Genomic DNA, 14,483 nt, shown 5'->3' on the forward strand with positions numbered 1-14,483 from the left:
CAGGAGTTTTGCAGCCCCTTCCCACCTCCCCCAGGACTTTTCCAGCCCCTTCCCGGCTCCCCCAGGACTTTTCCAGGAGTTTTCCAGCTCCTTCCCAGCTCCCTCAGGAGTTTTCCAGCCCCTTCCCAGCCACCCCAGGAGTTTTCCAGGACTTTTCCAGCCCCTTCCCACCTCCCCCAGGAGTTTTCCAGCCCCTTCCCGGCTCCCTCCGGACTTTTCCAGCCCCTTCCCGGCTCCCCCAGGACTTTTCCAGCCCCTTCCCAGGCCCAGCTCTCCAGAATTCCAGGCGGGCCTCACCAGGGCCACCAGCAGCAGACAAACCTTTGAAAACTTCGGGAAAATTCCTCCTGGATGGGGCTGCCCGGGGAAGTTTGGCATCCCCATCCCCGGAGGGATCCCCGGCCCTGTGCAGGTGGCACCTGGGGACCCAAGGGTGCCCTTGAATTCCAAGAGATTTTCCAAGGGATTTTCCAGCCTCAATTCCACCGTCCCCAGCCCCGACCCCAACCCCGTGGGGTGGCAGCAGCAGCAGCTGGCACGGCGGCACAGATGCCACCACCCCCCTGTCACCCCCCTGTCACCCATCTGTCACCCCCCCTGGCCCCGCTCCCCGGCGCATCCCGAGGCTCCGGATGGTGCCGGCCATAATCCGGGCTCGGGGCTGGGCATCGCCCAGGGGGCTGTGCCCGCTGTCCCTGCGGGCACGGGGCAGCAGCCGCCGGGTCACAGGGGGGGGTGGCCCTGAGTGGCCGGAGGCCATCGGAGTGGACAGAGCTGGACACGGACGTGGGGCGGTCCCGGAGTTTATTGCGGGGGTGGGGGGCACAGGGTGGCCCTGGGGTGGGGTTGGGGGGTCTGGGGGTGCCTGTGGGGTGGGCACAGGGTGTTTATGGGGTGGGCTCAGGGTGTCCATAGGGGCTCAGGGTGTTTATGGGGTGGGCTCAGGGTGTCCATAGGGGCTCAGGGTGTTTATGGGGTGGGCTCAGGGTGTTTATGGGGTGGGACAAAACACATGGAGGCATTCAGGGTGTCCATAGGGGCACAGGGTGTTTATGGGGTGGGCACAGGGTGTCCATAGGGGCACAGGGTGTTTATGGGGTGGGCTCAGGGTGTTTATGGGTGGGACAAGACACATGGAGGCGTTCAGGGTGTCCATAGGGGCACAGGGTGTTTATGGGGTGGGCACAGGGTGTCCATAGGGGCTCAGGGTGTTATGGGGTGGGCTCAGGGTGTTTATGGGGTGGGCTCAGGGTGTTTATGGGGTGGGCTCAGGGTGTCCATAGGGGCACAGGTGTTCATGGGGTGGGCACAGGGTGTTCATGGGGTGGGCACAGGGTGTCCTGGCACATCCCCCCACACCCCCCCTGCCCTCAGCCCCGCTGGCCTTGCCCGGCCGGGGGTGGCACTGGGGGCTGTCCCCGTGCCCCGCCGTGCCCGGCTGTCCCTGTGCCAGCAGCAGGTCCAGGTAGGCCCCGGAGATGAGATCCCGCTCCGCGATGCCCAGCTCCCGCAGCAGCTCCCGCGCCAGGCGCTGCCCGTCCTGCACGCTCTGCTCCGGCCGCAGCACCACCTGCGGCCGGCCGGGCACCCAGGGGTCACTCGGGGCTGCCCGGCGGTGCCACCCGCCCCTGGCACAGCTGCGTGCCCTCACCTCCAGCTCCAGGAAGTCCCCGAGGCCCTGCACTCGGTCCAGGTGCAACCGGGTCTGGCCCAGCAGCAGCAGGAGCCGCTCCTTGGTCACCGTGCCCAGCACGCCCAGAGACTGTGCCAGCACCGCCTGGGGGGGACAGGGGGGTGACAGGGACCCCACAGTGCCCAGGGACTGTGCCAGCACCGCCTGGGGGGGACAGGGACCCCACAGTGCCCAGGGACTGTGCCAGCACCGCCTGGGGGGGACAGGGACCCCACAGTGCCCAGGGACTGTGCCAGCACCGCCTGGGGGTGACAGGGACCCCACAGTGCCCAGGGACTGTGCCAGCACCGCCTGGGGGGGACAGGGACCCCACAGTGCCCAGGGACTGTGCCAGCACCGCCTGGGGGGGACAGGGACCCCACAGTGCCCAGGGACTGTGCCAGCACCGCCTGGGGGTGACAGGGACCCCACAGTGCCCAGGGACTGTGCCAGCACCGCCTGGGGGGGACAGGGACCCCACAGTGCCCAGGGCACCCCACAAGCCCTCAGCCCCTGCTCACCTGCAGCCCCTCGGGGTCGGCCGTGGGGGTGATGGTGAAACTGGAGAGTTTGGGGCCGGCGGCGTCGGGGCGCTCGTAGAAAATCAGCTCCCCCCGGCCGTCCTGGGGACAGCGACGGGGACAGGTGAGGCCAGGGACAGGTGAGGGACACACAAAGGGCCAGGCCCAGCCCCCGCAGCCGGCCCCTCGCAGCCCTCACCTGTGTCCGGCGCAGCTTGAGCCGCCCCCGCGGCACTCGGAAGAACGTGTCGGTCTGGAACAGCACCTGCCCGGCACCTGGGCACACCCGGGGCACCTCCTGGCCCTCACCCGTGCCCTGCCCGGCACCTGGGCACACCCCGGGCACCTCCTGCCCCTCACCCGTGCCCTGCCCCGGGGCCCGCCCCTCACCGGGACACATCCGGGGCAGCTCCTGCCCTCCATCTGTGCCCTGCCCCGGGGCCTGCCTTTCACCTGGGCACACCTGGGGCGGCTCCTGGCCCTCACCCGTGCCCTGCCCCGGCGCTGCCGCCCCAGCAGCCTGAGGGCCGCCCCGAGCACTTCTGCCCGCGCCCTCAGCCGCGCCTTCACCTCCACGTTCCGCCGCATCCCGCCGAGCGCGCCCATTGGCTGCCGCTCGCGCGTCACCTCCGCAAGCTGTCTGCTTATTGGTTCACTAAGTTGTCAATCATTACAACGCGTTGCTATTGGTCAGAAGGCTGGTCGAGCCCCGCCCCGCGGGCGGCCGCCGCCCGCCTTGGCTCAGCGGGAGCGGGTGGGGCCGACCATGGCGGCGGTGGCGGCGGGGGGCCGGGGCAGCGGCAGCGGGGACGGGGACGGGGATGTCCCCGCCGCCACCCGCCTGCAGGCCTACGCCTGGTGCCGCGAGTTCCTGGCCGGCTCCTGGAAGCTCATCGGGCCGGAGGAGTTCGGCATCTGGCCGGTCAGGTAGGAAGCGGAACCGGCGAGACGCGCCTTTCCCCCCCGCCGTGTCCGCGGTGGTCTCGTCCCGAGGCTCGGCCCCCTCCCCGTGGCTCCCAGTGGCTCCAGTCGCCCCCGGACCAGTAGCGGGGTCCTCCACCCGGTGTCCCTCCCGGTGTCCCCGCTCGCCCCTCGGACCGGTGTCCCAGTCCCCCGGTGTCCGCTGTTGCCCTCTGGACCAGTTGCCCCCGTGACCAGTAGCCCAGTGCCCGTCCCAGTGTCCCCAGTTCCCCGGACCAGTGTCCCTGTCCCCCAGTGTCCCCAGTTACCCCCAGACCAGTGTCCCTGTCCCCCAGTGTCCCCCAGTGTCCCCAGTTACCCCGGACCAGTGTCCCCCGTGTCCCCCAGTGTCCCCAGTGTCCCCAAACTAGTGTCCCCCAGTGTCCCCAGTTACCCCGGACCAGTGTCCCTATCCCCCAGTGTCCCCAGTTACCCCGGACCAGTGTCCCTGTCCCCCAGTGTCCCCAGACCAGTGTCCCCAGTTCCCTCAGACCAGTGTCCCTGTCCCCCAGTGTCCCTGTCCCTCAGTGTCCCCCAGTGTCCCCAGTTCCCCCAGACCAGTGTCCCCCAGTGTCCCCAGTACCCCCAGACCAGTGTCCCTGTCCCCCCGTGTCCCCAGACCAGTGTCCCCAGTTCCCCCAGACCAGTGTCCCTGTGCCCCAGTGTCCCCAGTTACCCCAGACCAGTGTCCGCAGTGTCCCCAGCGTCCCCAGACCAGTGTCCCTGTCCCCCCGTTTGTCCCCCCGTGTTCCCCCGTGTCCCCCCCATTCCCGGTGCCACCCCAGTGTCCCCCCGGTGCCCCCCTGACCCCCCAAACCCCACAGCGGGGGCTCAGTGACCCCTGTCCCGGCTGTGGTGTCCGGGCACACCCCGAGCGGGGCGGGTCCCTGTCCCCTTGTGCCCCCTTCCCCCGTTCCCAGTGCCACCCCGGTGCCGCCCCGGTGCCACCCCCGGTGCCACCCCGGTGCCCGGTGTGCCCCCGGTGCCCCCCTGACCCCCCAAAACCCCACAGCGGGGGGCTCAGTAACCTCCTGTACAAGTGCGCGCTGCCCGAGCACATCCCGAGCGTGGCGGACGAGCCCCGGCAGGTGCTGCTGCGCGTCTATGGGGCCATCCTACAGGTGAGGGGGCAGCGGCGCCCCGAACCCCGTAAGAACCCCATAAGAACCCCATAAGAACCCCAAGGGCACCCCAAGGGATCGGGGGTTTCCGGGTGCCTTCCCACTGGGGTGAAGGTGCTGGGTTTGGGGTGCTGGGGCCATCCTACAGGTGAGGGGGCAGCGGCGCCCCGAACCCCATAAGAACCCCATAAGAACCCCATAAGAACCCCATAAGAACCCCAAGGGCACCCCAAGGGATCGGGGATTTTCGGGTGCCTTCCCACTGGGGGTGGGGGGTGCCAGTTTTGGGATCCCAGGTTGGTGGTCCCAGTTTTGGGGTCCCGTTTTTGGGGTGCCGTTATTGGGATGCTGGGATTTGGGGGGGTTTCCGGTTTTGGGGTTGCCATTATTGGGATGCCGTTTTTGGGGTGCCGTTTTTGGGGTGCTGGTGTTTGGGCGGGGTTGCCGTTTTTGGGGTTGCCATTTTTGGGGTTCCCATTTTTGGGGTGCCGTTTCTGGGATGCTGGTGTTTAGGCGGGGTTGCCGGTTTTGGGGTGCCGTTTTTGGGGTTGCCATTATTGGGATGCCGTTTTTGGGGTGCTGGTGTTTGGGCGGGGTTGCCGTTTTTGGGGTCCCGTTTTTGGGATGCTGGTATTTGGGGGCGTTGCCGTTTTTGGGGTGCCGTTTTTGGGACGCTGGTCTTTGGGGGCAGTCCCGTTTTTGGGGTTGCCGTTTTTGGGGTGCCGGTGTTTGGGGGCAGTCCCGTTTTTGGGGTTCCCGTTTTTGGGGTCCCGTTTTTGGGACGCTGGTGTTTGGGGGCAGTCCCGTTTTTGGAGTTGCCGTTTTTGGGGGTGCCGTTTTTGGGGTGCCGGTGTTTGGGGGCAGTCCCGTTTTTGGGGTTCCCGTTTTTGGGGTCCCGTTTTTGGGACGCTGGTGTTTGGGGGTGTCCCGTTTTTGGGGTTGCCGTTTTTGGGGGTGCCGTTTTTGGGGTGCCGGTGTTTGGGGGCAGTCCCGTTTTTGGGGTTCCCGTTTTTGGGATGCCGTTTTTGGGACGCCGTTTTGGGGATGCTGGTGTTTGGGGGTGTCCCGTTTTTGGGGTGCCGTTATTGGGGTCCCGTTTTTGGGATGCTGGTATTTGGAGGCAGTCCCGTTTTTGGGGTGCCGTTTTTGGGGTTGCCGTTTTTGGGGTGCTGGTGTTTGGGGGCAGTCCCGTTTGTGGGGTTGCCGTTTTCGGGATGCTGGTATTTGGGGGTGTCCCGTTTGTGGCGTGCCGTTTTTGGGGTTGCCGTTTTTGGGTGCCGTTTTTGGGGTGCTGGTGTTTGGGGGCAGTCCCGTTTTTGGGGTTCCCGTTTTTGGGCTGCTGGTGTTTGGGGGTGTCCCGTTTTTGGGGTGCCGTTTTTGGGGTTGCCGTTTTTGGGTGCCGTTTTTGGGGTGCTGGTGTTTGGGGGCAGCCCCGTTTGTGGGGTGCCGTTTTTGGGGTGCCCCTCTCCCCCATCCCTGCCCCCCAGGGCGTGGACTCGCTGGTGCTGGAGAGCGTCATGTTCGCCATCCTGGCCGAGCGCGCGCTGGGGCCGCGCCTCTTCGGGGTGTTCCCGCAGGGCCGCCTGGAGCAGTACATCCCGGTAGGATTTGGGATCCCCTGAGCCCGGGCCACCCCAAAAAACTCCCCCCCGGGCACCCCAAAAGCTCCCCGTGTCCCCCCAGAGCCGGCGGCTGCGCACCGAGGACCTGCGGGACCCCAGCGTGTCCGGGGAGATCGCGGCCAAGATGTCGCGGTTCCACGGGATGGTGATGCCCTTCAACAAGGAGCCCAAGTGGCTTTTTGGGACCATGGAGCGGTGAGGGGACCCCAAATGCCACTGGGAGCAGGGAGTGGTGAGGGGGACCCCAAATCCCATTGGGAGAAGGGAGTGGGGGCCCCAAATCCCATTGGGAGCAGGGAGTGGTGAGGGAGACCCCAAATCCCATTGGGAGCAGTGAGGGGAACCCCAAATCCCACTGGGAGCAGGGAGGGGACCCCAAATCCCACTGGGACCATGCAGCGGTGAGGGGACCCCAATCCCAATGGGAGCAGGGAGTGGTGAGGGGAACCCCAAATGCCACTGGGAGCAGGGAGGGGAACCCCAAATCCCACTGTGAGCAGGGAGTGGTGAGGGAACCCCAAATCCCACTGGGAGCAGGGAGTGGGGGCCCCAAATGCCAGTGGGAGCCCCAAATCCCACTGGGAGCAGGGAGTGGTGAGGGGACCCCAAATCCCACTGGGAGCAGGGAGGGGAACCCCAAATCCCACTGGGAGCAGGGAGTGGGGCCCCAAATCCCACTGGGAGCAGGGAGTGGTGAGGGAGCCCCCAAATCCCACTGGGAGCAGGGAGTGGGGCCCTAAAATCCCACTGGGACCATGGAGTGGGGACCCCAAATCCCACTGGGATCCATGAGTGGGGACCCTAAATCCCACTGTGACCATGGAGTGGGGGTCCCAAATCCCACTGGGATCAGGGAGCGGGGATCCCAAATCCCACTGGGAGTAGGGAGTGGTGAGGGAGACCCCAATCCCACTGGGATCATGGAGTGGGGACCCCAAATCCCATTGTGACCATGGAGTGGGGACCCCAAATCCCATCGAGATCCAGCACCCCGGCGGTTTCCCGGCTGCTTCCCACGGAAGGGGCCGCAGAGTGTCCCCTGGGTGGCCCTGGGGTGGGCAGGGTGGCTCTGTGGGGTCTGTGCCCACGCCGTGCCCACGCCGTGCCCGCGCTGTGCCCAGGTACCTGGAGCAGATCTCGGAGCTGACATTCCCGGAGCAGGAGCGGCTGGAGAAGCTGGAGCAGCTCCGGGGTTACAACCTGGAGCAGGAGATGAGGAGCCTCAGGTGGGGTCACCTCCGTCACCGGGGACGGGCGTGGGGACACTCAGGGGACACTCGGGGGACACTCGGGGTCCCCAGGGGGCTGCGGGGCCCCAGGGCAGGGCTGCTGCGGGTTCCGCGGCTCCAGGGGCGGCTCTGTGTCCCCTGTGTCCCCCATGTCCTTGGGGTGTCCCTGCATTCCCATATCCCTGTGTCCCCCTGTGTCCCCCTGTGTCCCCCCTGTGTCCTTGGGGTGTCCCTGCATTCCCATATCCCTGTGTCCCCTGTGTCCCCCTGTGTCCTTGGGGTGTCCCTGCATTCCCATATCCCTGTGTCCCCTGTGTCCCCCTGTGTCCCCCCTGTGTCCTTGGGGTGTCCCTGCATTCCCATATCCTGTGTCCCCCTGTGTCCTTGGGGTGTCCCTGCATTCCCATATCCCTGTGTCCCCCTGTGTCCCCCTGTGTCCCCCTGTGTCCTTGGGGTGTCCCTGCATTCCCATATCCCTGTGTCCCCTGTGTCCCCCTGTGTCCTTGGGGTGTCCCTGCATTCCCATATCCCTGTGTCCCCTGTGTCCCCCTGTGTCCCCCCTGTGTCCTTGGGGTGTCCCTGCATTCCCATATCCTGTGTCCCCCTGTGTCCTTGGGGTGTCCCTGCATTCCCATATCCCTGTGTCCCCCTGTGTCCCCCTGTGTCCCCCTGTGTCCTTGGGGTGTCCCTGCATTCCCATATCCCTGTGTCCCCCTGTGTCCCCCATGTCCTTGGGGTGTCCCTGCATTCCCATATCCCTGTGTCCCCTGTGTCCCCCTGTGTCCCCCTGTGTCCTTGGGGTGTCCCTGCATTCCCATATCCCTGTGTCCCCTGTGTCCCCCATGTCCTTGGGGTGTCCCTGCATTCCCATATCCCTGTGTCCCCCTGTGTCCCCTGTGTCCCCCTGTGTCCTTGGCGTGTCCCTGCATTCCCATATCCCTGTGTCCCCTGTGTCCCCCTGTGTCCTTGGGGTGTCCCTGCATTCCCATATCCCTGTGTCCCCTGTGTCCCCCATGTCCTTGGGGTGTCCCTGCATTCCCATATCCCTGTGTCCCCCTGTGTCCCCCTGTGTCCCCCTGTGTCCTTGGGGTGTCCCTGCATTCCCATATCCCTGTGTCCCCTGTGTCCCCCATGTCCTTGGGGTGTCCCTGCATTCCCATATCCCTGTGTCCCCTGTGTCCCCCATGTCCTTGGGGTGTCCCTGCATTCCCATATCCCTGTGTCCCCCTGTGTCCCCACTGTGTCCTTGGGGTGTCCCTGCATTCCCATATCCCTGTGTCCCCCATGTCCCTGTGTCCCCCTGTGTCCCTGCATTCCCATATCCCCGTGTCCCCCTGTGTCCCCCTGTGTCCTCCCTGTGTCCCTGCATTCCCATATCCCTGTGTCCCCTGTGTCCTTGGGGTGTCTCTTCATTCCCATATCCCTGTGTCCCCCTGTGTCCCCCTGTGTCCCCCATATCCCTGTGTCCCTGCATTCCCATATCCCCGTGTCCCCCATTTCCCAGGAGTGTCCCCATATCCCTGCATCCCCCATGTCCCTGTATCTCTGGTGTCCCCCTGTCCCCAGTGTCCCTGTGTCCCCCTGTCCCTGGTGTCCCCCACATCCCCGTGTCCCCCATGTCCCTGTACCCCTGGTGTTCCCCGTGTCCCTGAATCCCTGTGTCCCATGGCCCTGGTGTCCCCCTCTCCCCGAATCCCATGTCCCCATATCCCCGTACCCCTGTGTCCCCCATGTCCCCGGGGTGTCCCCGGGGTGTCCCCAGGGTGTCCCTCTGTCCCCGGGGTGTCCCCGGGGTGTCCCCGGGGTGTCCCCCCTGTCCCCAGGGTGTCCCTCTGTCCCCGGGGTGTCCCCGGGGTGTCCCCGGGGTGTCCCCCTGTCCCCGGGGTGTCCCCGGGGTGTCCCCGGGGTGTCCCCCTGTCCCCAGGGTGTCCCCCCAGTCCCCCCCTGCCCTGTGACCCCTCTCTCTCCGTCCCTCAGGGACCTTCTGGAGTCCACCCCGTCCCCGGTGGTTTTCTGCCACAACGACGTGCAGGAGGGTGAGCGCCCCGGGGTGCCCCGATGCCCCAATCCCCCGATCCCCCAATGCCCCGATCTCCCAATCCCCCGATCCCCCGTTCCCCCGTTCCCCCAATCCCCGTTCCCCCAATCCCCCAATCCCCCGATCCCCCGTTCCCCCGTTCCCCCAATCCCCGTTCCCCCAATCCCCCAATCCCCAATCCCCCGATCCCCCAATGCCCCGATCTCCCAATCCCCCGTTCCCCCAATTCCCCGATCCCCCGTTCCCCCGTTCCCCCAATCCCCGTTCCCCCAATCCCCCAATCCCCAATCCCCCGATCCCCCAATGCCCCGATCTCCCAATCCCCCGTTCCCCCAATCCCCCGATCCCCCGTTCCCCCGTTCCCCCAATCCCCGTTCCCCCAATCCCCCAATCCCCAATCCCCGTTCCCCCAATCCCCGCTCCCAGCCCCATCCCAAATCCCGTAGGGAACATCCTGCTCCTGGCGGGCCGCGAGGGCTCCTCGGACCGGCTCATGCTCATCGACTTCGAGTACAGCAGCTACAACTACAGGTGGGGCAGCTGGGGGGTCCCTGCGGGCTTTTGGGGTCCCTGCGGGCTTTTGGGGTCCCCAGGAGGCTTTTGGGGTCCCTTGGGGTCTCTCCTGCCCCTCACATTCCCACGATCCTGCTGGGATTTGGGGCCACCCCCTCAGAAGTCCTTGGTTTTGGGAGATTTTGGGGAGGTCCCTGGGGGTGTTTTGGGGTCCCCAGGAGGGTTTTGGGGTCCCTGGGGTGTCCCTCCTGCCCCTCACAAGTCCATGATCCCACTGAGATTTGGGGCTTCACCTCTCTGCTCCGTGATCCCAATGGGGTCCCCACTCCATGACCCCAGTGGGATTTGGGGTCCCCTTTCCACACTCCCAGTAGGATTTAGGGTGGGATTTGGGGTTTCACCCCCCCCCCCCTCCACACTCCCAGCAGGATTTGGGGTGGGATTTGGGGTTTTACCTCCCCTCTCCAGGACCCCAATGGGATTTGGGGTCCCCACTCCATGATCCCAGTGGGATTTGGGCCCCGTCCCCTCTCCACACTCCCAGCAGGATTTAGGGTGGGATTTGGGGTTTTACCTCCCCTCTCCACGCTCCCAGCAGGATTTGGGGTGGGATTTGGGTCCCCCTCCCCTCTCCATGATCCCAATGGGATTTCGGGTCCCCACTCCATGATCCTGCTGGGATTTGGGGTGGGATTTGGGCCCCGTCCCCTCTCCGCGCTCCCGGTGGGGTTTGGGGTTCTCTGTGGGGTTCTCTGTGGGGCTCTCTATGGGGTTCTCTGTGGGGTTCCCTGTGGGGTTCCCTGTGGGGTTCTCTATGGGGTTCTCTATGGGGCTCTCTGTGGGGTTCTCTGTGGGGTTCCCTGTGGAGTTCTCTATGGGGTTCTCTATGGGGTTCTCTATGGGGCTCTCTGTGGGGTTCTCTGTGGGGTTCCCTGTGGGGTTCTCTGTGGGGTTCTCTGTGGGGCTCTCTGTGGGGTTCTCTATGGGGTTCTCTGTGGGGTTCCCTGTGGGGTTCTCTATGGGGTTCTCTGTGGGGTTCCCTGTGGGGCTCTCTATGGGGTTCTCTATGGGGTTCCCTGTGGGGTTCCCTGTGGGGTTCTCTATGGGGTTCCCTGTGGGGTTCTCTGTGGGGTTCCCTGTGGGGTTCCCTGTGGGGTTCCCTGTGGGGTTCTCTATGGGGTTCTCTATGGGGTTCCCTGTGGGGTTCCCTGTGGGGTTCTCTATGGGGTTCTCTATGGGGTTCTCTATGGGGCTCTCTGTGGGGTTCCCTGTGGGGTTCTCTATGGGGTTCTCTATGGGGTTCCCTGTGGGGTTCCCTGTGGGGTTCTCTATGGGGTTCTCTATGGGGTTCCCTGTGGGGTTCCCTGTGGGGTTCTCTATGGGGTTCCCTGTGGGGTTCTCTGTGGGGCTCTCTATGGGGTTCCCTGTGGGGTTCCCTGTGGGGTTCTCTATGGGGTTCTCTATGGGGTTCCCTGTGGGGTTCCCTGTGGGGTTCTCTGTGGGGTTCTCTATGGGGTTCCCTGTGGGGTTCCCTGTGGGGTTCTCTATGGGGTTCTCTATGGGGTTCCCTGTGGGGTTCCCTGTGGGGTTCTCTATGGGGTTCTCTATGGGGTTCCCTGTGGGGTTCTCTATGGGGTTCTCTATGGGGTTCCCTGTGGGGTTCCCTGTGGGGTTCTCTATGGGGTTCCCTGTGGGGTTCTCTGTGGGGCTCTCTATGGGGTTCCCTGTGGGGTTCCCTGTGGGGTTCTCTGTGGGGTCTGCACTGACGCTGCCCCCCCTCCGCAGGGGCTTTGACCTGGGCAACCATTTCTGCGAGTGGGCTTACAGCTACGGGCACGACGCGTGGCCCTTCTTCCGCGCCCAGCCCGAGCACTACCCCCAGCCGCCAGCAGCAGGTGGGCATGGCCCTGGGGCACTTTTGGGGCTCTCTGGGTCATTTTGGGGCTCTCTGGGGTCATTTTTGGGGTCTCTGGATCACTTTTTGGCCTCCTCTGGGTCATCTTTGGGATCCCCGTGCCCCTTTGGGCTCCCCCGTGCCTCTTTGGGGTCCCTGTGCCCTTTTTGGGCTCCCCATGCCCCCTTGGGGTGCCCATGTCCCTTTTGGGTGCCAGCTGTCGCTGTGTGTGCCCCTTTGGGGTCCCCGTGCCCCTTTGGGGGTCTCTGTGCCCCCTTTGGGCTCCCCGTGCCCCTTTGGGGTCCCTGTGCCCCTTTGGGGTGCCAGTTGTCGCTGTGTGTGCCCCTTTGGGGTGCCAGTTGTCGCTGTGTGTGCCCCTTTGGGGTCCCCGTGCCCCTTTGGGGTCTCTGTGCCCCCTTTGGGGTGCCCGTGCCCCTTTGGGGTGCCAGCTGTGCCCTCTCGTGCCCAGCTCCATTTCATCCGCCATTACCTGGCCGACGCGCTCGGGGGCACCGCGGGGGACACCGGGCACGGGGAGAGGGCACGGGACGGGCACCAGGAGGAGGAGGAGGAGGAGGAGAGGAGGATGCTGCTGGAGATCGAGCGGTCAGTGCCAGGGGGCACCGGGGGCACCAGGGGCACTATGGGGTCCCTGTGCCCTTATGGGGTTCCCTGTGCCCTTTTGGGGTCCCTGTGCCCATGGAGGGTTCCCCTGTGCCCTTATGGGGTTCCCTGTGCCCTTTTGGGGTCCCTGTGCCCTTATGGGGGTCCCTGTGCCCTTTTGGGGTCCCTGTGCCCTTATGGGGTCCCCTTTGCCCCTAGACCCATCCCCCCCATCCCCGTGGGTGCCTGTGGGGTGCTCACGGGGGGTTTTGGGGTGCTCACGGGGGGTTTTGGGGTCTCACAGCCCCTTTTCCCCACCCCCCCAGCTTCGCCCTGGCCTCCCACTTCTTCTGGGGCCTGTGGTCCATCGTGCAGGCCAAGATCTCCACCATCCCCCTTCGGGTACCCTGGTGAGCGCTTTTGGGGTGCCCCCCGTGCCCCCCTTCAGCCGCGGGGCTCTGGGGTCTGCACAAACCCCTTTTATCCCCCCTTTTCCCCTCCTTTTTTCCCCTTTTTTTCCCTTTTTATTCCCCCCTTTTTTCCCCCCTTTTTCCCCCTTTTATTCCCCTTTATTCCTCCTTTTATTCCCCCCTTTTTCCTCCCTTTTTCTCCCCTTTTTCCCCCCCTTTTTCCCCTATTTTTTCCCCCTTTTATTCCCCCTTTAATTTCCCTCTTTATTCCCCCTCTTTTCCCTCCTTTTATTCCCTTTTACTCCCCCCCCTTTTTCCCCTTTTCTTCCCCGCTTTTTCCCCTTTTTATTCCCCCTTTTCTTCCCCCTTTAATTTCCCTTTTTATTCCCCCTTTTTCCCCTCTTTTCTCTCCTTTTATTCCCCTTTTATTCCCCCTTTTATTCCCCCTTTTATTCCCCCCTTTTATTCCCCCTTTAATTCCCCCTTTAATTCCCCCTTTAATTTCCCCTCTTTTCCCCTCTTTTTTTTTCCCCCTCTTTTCCCCCTCTTTTCCCCCCTTTTTCCCCCCCCTTTTCCCCCCCTTTTCCCCCCCTTTTCCCCCTTTTCTTCCCCCTTTTTTCCCCCTTTTTTCCCCCCTTTTCCCCCCTTTTCCCCCCCCTTTCCCCCCCTTTTTCCCCCCCTTTTCCCCCTTTTCCCCCCTTTTTCCCCTCTTATTCCCTCTTTTATTCCCTTTTTTCCCCCTTTTTATTTCCCCTTTTTCCCCCTTTTATTCCCCCTTTTATTTCCTCTCTTTTCCCCCTCTTTCCCCCTCTTTTCCCCCCTTTTATTCCCTTTTATCCCCCTTTTTTCCCCCTTTTATCCCCTTTTTCCTCATTTCCCCCCTTTTTTCCCCAGGACTACGCCCAGAGCCGTTTCCAGGGCCTATTTCCAGCACAAGGCCCGCTGCTCCTGAGGGGACCCCAAATCCTGACCCCCCCCCGGCACCCCCAAACCCCCCAGGACCCCCCCCCCCCCCAGCATTTTGGGGCGGGTTTGGGGCTGTTAAAAGGCTTTGGGGGGGTTCTGACGGTTTTGGGGCGTTGATAACGGTTTGGGGGGGGCTGTAACAGTTTTGGGGGGCCCCACAAGGGGTTGGGGGGGGGCTGAGACCCCCCCCGCACCCCAAGGTTCTGCGGCAGAGGTGGGTGAGGACCCCGGGAAGGGCTGTGGGATATGGGGGACCCCCCCAATCCCCACCCCTGGCCAGTAACGGGGCTTTGGGGCGCGGCTTTGGGGTTTCGGGGTGCCCCTGGGGGGTGTGGGGCGGTGGGGGGGACCCCCTGTTTGTACCTCATTCCCCCCTCCCCCCCCCCCCCGCGCCCCCCGCCCGGGGTTTTGGGGTCGGGGGGGTTCCCGTGGCCCCCCCAGGTTCGACAGCGGAACGTAAAAACCCAGACCAATAAAGCCGCGCTGGGGGCCGGCGCCGGAGTGCTCCTTCCTAATCCCGCCCCAAATCCCACCCCAAATCCACCTCCTCCAATTCCCCGCTTCCCAAATCCCACCCCAAAATCCCGCCCCAAACCCCACCCCAAAATCCCGCCTCCAAATTCCACCCCCAAAATCCCGCCCCAAATCCCACCCCCTCCAATTCCCCCCTCCCCCAAATCCTGCTCACCCCCAAATCCCACCCCGACAATCCCGCCCCAAATCCCACCCCTCAAATTCCCCCTTCCCCAAATCCCGCCCCAAATCCCACCCCAAATCCACCTCCTCCAATTCCCCCCTTCCCAAATCCCACCCCAAATCCCACCCCTCCAATTCCCCCCACCCCAAAATCCCGCCCCAAATCCCACCCCAAATCCCACCCCTCCAATTCCCCCCTTCCCAAACCCCACCCCAAAATCCCGCCCCAAATCCCACT

General features: G+C 64.4%; 2 protein-coding genes across 4 annotated transcripts; one reads left to right on the forward strand and one right to left on the reverse strand.

The window, feature by feature from the left end:
• Positions 1-1,117: 1,117 nt before the first annotated feature.
• LOC125325279 lies at positions 1,118-2,598 on the reverse strand. 3 transcript variants are annotated; one of them, XR_007203250.1, is made up of 5 exons: positions 2,393-2,593; positions 2,194-2,295; positions 1,652-1,777; positions 1,204-1,570; positions 1,118-1,162 (listed from the first exon to the last, which is right to left on the reverse strand). XR_007203250.1 is itself a non-coding variant. In XM_048302180.1 (5 exons), the coding sequence occupies exons 1-5, from the start codon at positions 2,591-2,593 to the stop codon at positions 1,256-1,258; spliced, it is 693 nt and encodes a 230-aa protein (XP_048158137.1). In that variant the 5' UTR covers positions 2,594-2,598; the 3' UTR covers positions 1,118-1,255. The 3 variants fall into 3 exon arrangements, 2 of the variants coding, with proteins under 2 accessions (XP_048158137.1, XP_048158138.1); XM_048302180.1 differs by having other exon boundaries at positions 1,118-1,570; positions 2,393-2,488; positions 2,540-2,598; XM_048302181.1 differs by having other exon boundaries at positions 1,118-1,570.
• A 185-nt stretch (positions 2,599-2,783) lies between these two features.
• CHKB (choline kinase beta) lies at positions 2,784-13,611 on the forward strand. Its single transcript, XM_048302179.1, is given in 12 exon segments — positions 2,784-3,120; positions 4,166-4,274; positions 5,762-5,875; positions 5,958-6,091; positions 7,018-7,122; positions 9,103-9,161; positions 9,610-9,694; positions 11,462-11,552; positions 11,554-11,571; positions 12,040-12,176; positions 12,500-12,583; positions 13,478-13,611. Coding segments are annotated over 12 exon segments (1,155 nt in total). The 5' UTR covers positions 2,784-2,959; the 3' UTR covers positions 13,536-13,611.
• Positions 13,612-14,483: the final 872 nt, after the last annotated feature.

Source organism: Corvus hawaiiensis, chromosome 4 (genome assembly GCF_020740725.1).
Source record: "Corvus hawaiiensis isolate bCorHaw1 chromosome 4, bCorHaw1.pri.cur, whole genome shotgun sequence".
Lineage (NCBI taxonomy): Eukaryota > Metazoa > Chordata > Aves > Passeriformes > Corvidae > Corvus > Corvus hawaiiensis.

What these genes read in the sequence shown, in the direction of transcription:
- LOC125325279 (XM_048302181.1), bottom strand. Translation starts at nt 2,593, where the DNA reads ATGTGTCCCGGTGAGGGGCGGGCCCCGGGGCAGGGCACGGGTGAGGGG. An exon ending in TCAAGCTGCGCCGGACACAG is followed by an intron (nt 2,296 to 2,392) that starts GTGAGGGCTGCG and finishes CGCTGTCCCCAG; the next exon opens with GACGGCCGGGGGGAGCTGAT. An exon ending in GGGACTTCCTGGAGCTGGAG is followed by an intron (nt 1,571 to 1,651) that starts GTGAGGGCACGC and finishes GGCCGGCCGCAG; the next exon opens with GTGGTGCTGCGGCCGGAGCA.